This window comes from Ostrea edulis, chromosome 7, assembly GCF_947568905.1.
Source record: "Ostrea edulis chromosome 7, xbOstEdul1.1, whole genome shotgun sequence".
Lineage (NCBI taxonomy): Eukaryota > Metazoa > Mollusca > Bivalvia > Ostreida > Ostreidae > Ostrea > Ostrea edulis.
This window is the reverse complement of record NC_079170.1, coordinates 31,068,080-31,075,933: the sequence shown is the minus strand read 5'-3', so window position 1 is coordinate 31,075,933 and position 7,854 is coordinate 31,068,080. Positions and strand designations below refer to the sequence as shown.

The window sequence follows — 7,854 nt, the reverse complement described above, 5'->3', positions numbered from 1 at the left end:
CCAGATAAAACTCTGTGCATCTGTCTATAAAGCCTATTGATTAAGAAGTGGTCCATGCATTTATCATTTCTTCTCGTATCTATCAAACATGTCAGTATAAAAACAGACTTCATTCTTAAATAAAGAAGCTCTTAGTTAAGGTCAACTACTGACTTGCTGCATTGCGTTTAAGGAAACCTGTTCGACTAGAGAAGACTGCACTCTAAGAATGTATTGTATTCTCTATAACAAAATATTAATTCACTAGAAAACTAAGATGTTTTAACTTTTTTTTTTGCATAAAAACATGTTTACTACCTCCCATCCGGTCTTCTTGAAAATCCTATCTAATATGCTTTTCTTGGAAACTCTTCCCTTTTCACTTGTGAAGTAGCATTCATACACACAAATACATGCCTTGTTTTATTTCTATAAAACAAAGTTATATATGGACAGTATGTTATAAGCAGTCGGCATGGACAGTATCGAGTCATATGTAGTCTAGGATCCTTTCACAGTATCAAATAGTATAAATTGCAATCACCATGATGGACAGTATCAAATCATACCCAGTGTTGGCCCGTTTCACAGTCATTACTTTCGACAGTATTAAATAAAGTTATAAATAATTCTAAATTTCATAGGAATTACAAGCATGCTTTAATACATTTTCAAATGACAAAAGAAGCCACATCAAATGATCGGAATTAAAGACACTGATTCTAATGTAACATGATGTTATGATATATTCGCTAATTATTGCTCACATGTACATGTTTGAAAATAGTGACAATTTCCAGTTACACTGAATTCCAGAAATGTAATTCACTGCTATATACACATCGTTTTGACCCCATTACTTTTTTCCGAACGTTAAGTTTTAAAATTTGACCAATTGGAAACTCGTAGCTAATATATTCTGGTAACAAAATTATCAATATTCGATATGAAAAAACCCCTGAACGCAACAAAATATTATGTATGCATATAATCATTTAGTTCTAACGCAACAGGAAATTAAAAAGTATATATACGGATTACAAGAAAAATGTATAATTTGTAATAAAATTGCTACATCTTCCAAATGTCTTGCTATCTCCAATATTGGGACATGAGAACTAAATATTCTATAAGAACTTAGTAATCTTATAACACCCAACACGGTAATAAAAAATTGAAAAGTGAGAAACACACCGAGAATTAGAGCGATGATTAAATTCATTTTCTTTGTAGTTTTTGTACGGACTCGTGACGATTGCAGAGATTTCAATTTCAAACAATGTAAAATTATTATTGTACAAAAAGTAAAAAGAGCTTGGATTAAATAAAGGAGATTCAAACTCCAATTATAAATTTGTACCATGTTTTCTATCTGACTAGAAATTAAAATATCTATATATAATGCTCCAAATAATGACAATATCAAACTTAGTATCCACACTGTAACAGACCATAAGATGACTACTAATGTGGTCAGGTGACTTCTACTCTGTAGGGGATGAACGATTATCAAGTATCTGACCACAGAGAGTAACACCATGTGTCCAATGGAACTGAAAAAAGTCATTTCATACGCAATGAAAAACCCTATTAAACTCTGCGCACCTTTTCCAAAATGTCGTAAAGTGGTAAACTTAGTAGCATAAGTTCGAACAATGGAAAGAAAATCAGCAAGCGCCAGACATCCGATGACAGCAAATGTCGGTGTGTGGAACTTTTTATCATTCCATATCTTGAGAATAGTGCAAAGGTTGCCTACCAGACCTAGGCTTCCAATAACCAGAATGATCACTGCTATGGTTTTAGAGTACTCTGATTGAAAATTATCCAAAGTGAAAAGCAGGAAAGGAATATTGTCGAATTTACCACCGACTGCCCGAGTTCCGTTCCCGGATGTGGAAGTGTTTATAGTAAAGTTTGAAAATACATTGAAATATCCAATTGTATTGGATCTATTGTCGTTAAGGTAGTGGCGAGAGGGTTCGAAATCTTTCTGCAAGGCATTCTCATATGCAACAGTGGTGTTCATTTCGAAAGATTCCAATGCAAAGAGATATTTGGCTAACCTAAACGAATATAAAAAATCCAAAGTAAAAACTGTATTGAGATGGTAAACTACATGTATATGTGGTTTCAACTGCGTACAGATTGTTCTATCTTCTCTGAGAATGCTTTCAATTCACGACTACTTACCTAAAAATATCAAAATTCCAAAGTAAAACTCTCTATTGATGAAGTAAACTGTCTACCTTTATCAAAATTCTTGCGATTATTCTGTCTTTATCTTAAACAATTTCAATTCACGAATACTAAATTAATGTTACTAAACATCAGCGATGTTCGATCGTTTCCTCCGTTGTATAGTTTTTCTCAAATTATGTGATTTAAAGGAGCATCGTTGACTTAATAAGAAAACAATGATATGATTCAGAAAAAAACCAGTTGGACATTATAAGTAGGACGGGATCTGTACAGGATATAAGCATTATGTCACAACAATTGAAGCATTATTATTGAATTCTTTATATAGATGGGAGTAATCCTACTATGGCCGCTGTATCTATCGATATCTAGGGTGCAAATATATCACATCTGTTTGAACACATGTCGGTTCTCAGACCTTGGCATGACCCTTGGTTAAACAAAAATACATTAAGTGTCTCCATTAGAAAAAACCCAAACCCACACGATGAATGAAAGGCGAAAATAACAAACAATTACCAATCTTATAACTCCTATAAGCTATACAAAATAAAGAGTTGGAGGATTAAGCGGCTCTTGTCGACCAGTCAAAACCACCGTGATCAGGTAAACGGAGTTACCCACAGTCAAAATCAATGTGCCAAGAACGGCCTAACAATCGGTATGAAACAAATCAGACAGCATTTGACCCAATGATAGGTTGTATTGACAAACTGAATCGTTGTAATTAGTTGTACTTCCGTATGATATTATTAATCATGTTTACCTAATGCTATACTGAAGGTGTTGCAAATGAAATGTGTATCGGTATAAAGAAGGAATTTTAATAACATCACTAATACCTGCAAGAAAACTGTAAAAAGGATCAGAGAGAAGACCAAGTTAAAGAAAACGAGACATGATGTATTATTTTTCAGATTTGGTAATTAAACACATTTTCTTTCTTTTCTATATATGTAAAACTTATACGGTACCAATGTTGATGGACCAGATGCGCATTTCGACAAATAATGTCTCTTCAGTGATGCTCAACCGAAATGTTTGAAATCCAAAATAACAATGAAGTTTTAGAGCTATTTAGGGAAAAAATGTGTGCCCAAAAATTGGAGTCAAATTCGTCTAAGGATAAGAGCTATGCGTGAGGGAGATAATCCTTAATTTTGAAATGAATTTCTAAATTGTGTAACAGCAATTAAATATACATCCGAATTTTTAAGCTAGTAACGAAGTATTTAGCTACTGGGCTGTAGATACCCTCGGGGACTAACAGTCCACCAGCAGAGGCCTCGACCCAGGGGTCATAATGTAAAACTTATACGGTACCAATTTTGATGCACCAGATGCGCATTTCGACAAAAAATGTCTCTTCAGTGAATTACCAAATTAATTCATTAGAAAATTATTTAAAACAATCCAGCTCCCCTGTGCTAAAAGATTAAGTGTGCTTTATCATTTGTCTGTTAACCGTTTCACATTTCTGACTCCTTGCCATGAAAAATACAGAATAAATTTTGCTTAGAGAGTAATATGACGAATCAGCATACGTGTAAAATACAGTGTATAAAAGCCAAACTCAAGGCTGGGACGAACTATATATGTTAGATATATTCATTAGAGGTTTAAATTTCAAGATATGTAATTATCATAATGAAGAGTACATTCGCATTTTTATTTTATGAGGTTATGACTGTTGATGTCTTTTTTTAAAAATCCAGATTATCCGGGATAAGATGGGGTTGCGATCGGGTTAAGATATTTACGCAGAAATTTAGAAATGCTTTCAAGTCGGACAAGAGATCACATTAGTTAAGATAAATATTTGAGACGAGGTCACATGGTTTAACGTTTCAGATCGGATTGCACAGGAAATCTTCCATAGAAGAGTCATATTATATTTATATGCACTCATTCCCCAGCAATGTTTATTAATGTTTAAATTTGAAAGTCACTGCAAACTACATTATTTAAATACAGAGTTTATGTAGGATCGACTTTAACCTGACAGCTCAATTTTAAACGGTTTTAGAAAATTTATCTTTTTAAAATTTGATTTTAGTATCGTGATTCTAGTCTTTGAAAGCTTTATTAAATTGAACCTTTGCAACTAGAGATAACATCGGTTACTATATCAATATCGGAAGGATTTTAACGCTTGTCAGTCTTTTAGTTTATTGAGTGTCTTAGATTGTGTACTTCTAACCTTTTACCAAATGTCACATACTCTCTCAGGTTATGTAAATAGCTACAAAAAGTGCAACTAAAGCGAACAAATGTACAACGGTATTAAAATACATATCTTTTCAATGGATTTATGCAATATCGATGTCAATACATCAAATTTTCTCCTTTAAGGAACACTAGCAGCAACATGTCAGAAGTCGGGTCTGTGGCCTGTTATATGCTGCTTTTCTAACAACTATTAACATTTAATCAGTTACATGATTTATTGATAAATCTGTGTTTATTAACGCGGTCTCATAGCCTACCGGTCTCTGTCAATTTGAACCTGGACCTGCATTCCATAGGAAGAGAGTGTCCCAAGGTCTGCACGAATTTCTGACACTGCGTAACTACTAAACATTCACGAGTTTTCAGACAGTCATTGTAAACAAACAGCCACCTTCGATTCGTAATGAGATAAAGACAATGGGATGTCTCTTGAGAGATCTTGACCTTGAACTCGAAAGATCCACAACACGTTAAAAAGAATTTGGATAGTGGAGATAAACATCACATGTCATCAATGTTTGATATTATTTTATGACTTTTTTCTTTTGTCATTTACTGTTCTTCGGTTTTAATTTGTTTTTCATTTTAAAACAAAACCATTATATTGTTTAGCCTATTCTTAGCTACTTCAGTTCAATATTATTTTATGTCTTTTTTTCTTTATACATTTATTGTTCTTTCGTTTTAGTTTGTTTTACATATAAAGCACTTTAGGGTAATTGTGTTAATCAGATAAAGCGCTATATCAATTTAAAATACCATGAATATAGTAATGAATGTTAAAGATAATTCTTATATCTATAATTTAAATCATCAATTACTCTCTTTACTCTTGGCGGGTACCGCAGGTCTCCATCAAATCACCTTATTCCACTTCGTGTGTTTCCAGGAGTCCGTGTGCGCCCTGTTCTCGATTTCAAATTGGTTATAGGATTTATGAGATTGATCACTGTTCGTTACATTAACTTTTCTATCAACATTCCTTTGATATCATTAGCATTTTTCTAAAATGAAAATATACACTACACTTACAAAGCGCACTAGATCCGCCAGTCTGTATAGATCTTTACTGATAGTTTCGTCAGTGAAAGCTTACAATTTTCAATGTAATATGTAAATACAAGCTAGATACAATGGTGGGACTATGTGTTGTAACACCTGTCCGGGCTAATAATGGGTCATTTTAACCAACTTTGAACGATGGATCGATTCGATTGACATTTCTAATATCACGATTTTATATCAAACAGGCGAAATCAATTTACCCAAATACTGTAATTTGATATGTTGTGAAAATGACACAACGCGCATCTACGTAATATTTTTTTTTATAAAATATACCATTATGCAAAAGTCAATGTTTGTAATTTGTATTTGTAAAACTACAAGTGTCCTCGAGTTTTCTCTCATAATATGTTGGCTAGCAGTCCTCATTGTGTGCTGCCAGTGATTCCAACCGATTGAATGAGTACGATTTCAAGGTCGTAGGTCATAATTAAAAATTATTACCAAGGATATCGTAGAATATCATTGTGGCGTGATTTTGCTACGAATAATTTGAAAATATGGCTTGTGTTGGAGGGAACGGTACCATCAACATGAGATCACAATGTGAAAACTACAATCACATCAAAATTGACATCACAATGTGAAACCTACAATTACATTGAAGTTGACTCGTATTCACATTGCTCGGATTCACGGATGGAATGGCTTTTATCATTATTATTTTCAACTTTTTTTTGATTGAGTTCAAAATCCATATCATATTTCAACATTGTACAAGTACATTGCGAATGATTCTAAATTATATTGCAAGGAGATGTCTCGGAAATTGATAGTGTTAGTATATAACTAAAAATAGGATAACATCCCGCCGTGAGGTGAAAAATTGGCTAATATGACTCATTGTAATGCTAACTCGTGATTTCTCAGTAAATTTGATCTAGCCGTAATATTACAGCATCGAAATCTTACTGTTATATATTTGCATTCATTGAATCTTTTATCTTAGATTTCTTTTGAAATTGACATTGCTTTCATTATAGACAATGAGTACATGTTTGATGCAAACTAGCTCGATCCAATTTTTAGTACCACCTGTCTGTGTAATCATTATCAAATATGGAGCGTCATCAAGGGTGCATTGACTGTTCCGTTTAACGTACCGAATGGGTAAACAATATGATATCTTAGTACTCAAATCTAGTTTGCACATGAAAATATAAATATAAACAATAAAATGTCTGTCTATGTTGTTTCATCCAAAATAAAATGCATAATCAGTTAACACTGCAATGCTTGCCGCCTCCATCACCCGATGACACAACAAAGACATAATTTTACAGCTTAATTGAATTGACTGATAAGCAGCACATGATGATGGTAGACATATAGTTAAAAGCAAACTTTTCAAGCCCCCGTGGTGGGAGATTCGGGGGCAGATGGTTTTTTGTTTGTCCATCTGTTTGTTCATCTGTTTGTCTCTCCGCAGAAACTTTGACCTTGGTTATAGCTTTTGAACAGTTAGGCTTTTATATTTCACATGTAAAACTTATACGGTACCAATTTTGATGCACTAGATACGCATTTCGACAAATAATGTCGCTTCAGTGATGCTTAACCGAAATGTTTGAAATCCGAAATAACGATAAACTTGCTAGAGTTATTTTAGAGTAAAACAGAGTGCCAAAAAGTGGAGTCAAATTCGTCTAATGATAAGAGCTACATGTATGCATGCGGGAGATAATCCTTAATTTTGAAATGAATTTCTAAATTTCATCACAGCAATTAAATATACATGTGTATCAATTGTGGTCATACCTTTCGTTTTGCACCACTTTATTCTACCTCATGACTTTGACCGTAGAGTTTGACCTATTTTTGAAAAACATTAACCTTGGCCATAACTTTTGAATATTTTGTGATATAGATTTCGTATTCCACATGTGTACTTCTTATGAAAAGACCTTTCAGTTGGTACTAGAATGAATGTTCTGCCATACAGGGGCATCAATAGTTTATAACTTGTTTTTATTCTTGTTTTAAGAAATATTTTAGACATATGTAAAGTGCTTGTTCCTCGCTGTAGGTCTAGCTGTATGGTGTGAACCGCAATAGGGTCGTGATCTACAAAAGTACGATTCTATATTAGATCTAGCATGAGGTCTTTTACGATTTGACATTAATTCATGTTTATCTTGTAGATTTAAGGTAGTCGATCCTTTGTGCCCTCACTGAATTTTCTATGCTTCTTTATGAAAAAGTGGGTATAACGAACAGTGATTTATATCATAAATAACATGTTACATAAACCAGAGTTGATCCTTAATATCAACAAACGCATATCTCCCTTAGCTTCTTAAATTGTATCATGATGGTTATGTAATGATGTCTTGAAAATGGTATTTTGGTCAAACTAAATATACTTTACAGACGTACATG

General features: G+C 33.4%; 1 protein-coding gene across 1 annotated transcript; it reads right to left on the bottom strand.

Moving 5' to 3' along the window:
• Positions 1-398: 398 nt before the first annotated feature.
• LOC130048006 (somatostatin receptor type 4-like) lies at positions 399-4,141 on the bottom strand. Its single transcript, XM_056144003.1, has one exon. The coding sequence runs from the start codon at positions 2,006-2,008 to the stop codon at positions 971-973; it is 1,038 nt and encodes a 345-aa protein (XP_055999978.1). The 5' UTR covers positions 2,009-4,141; the 3' UTR covers positions 399-970.
• Positions 4,142-7,854: the final 3,713 nt, after the last annotated feature.

What these genes read in the sequence shown, in the direction of transcription:
- LOC130048006 (XM_056144003.1), bottom strand. Translation starts at nt 2,008, where the DNA reads ATGAACACCACTGTTGCATATGAGAATGCCTTGCAGAAAGATTTCGAA.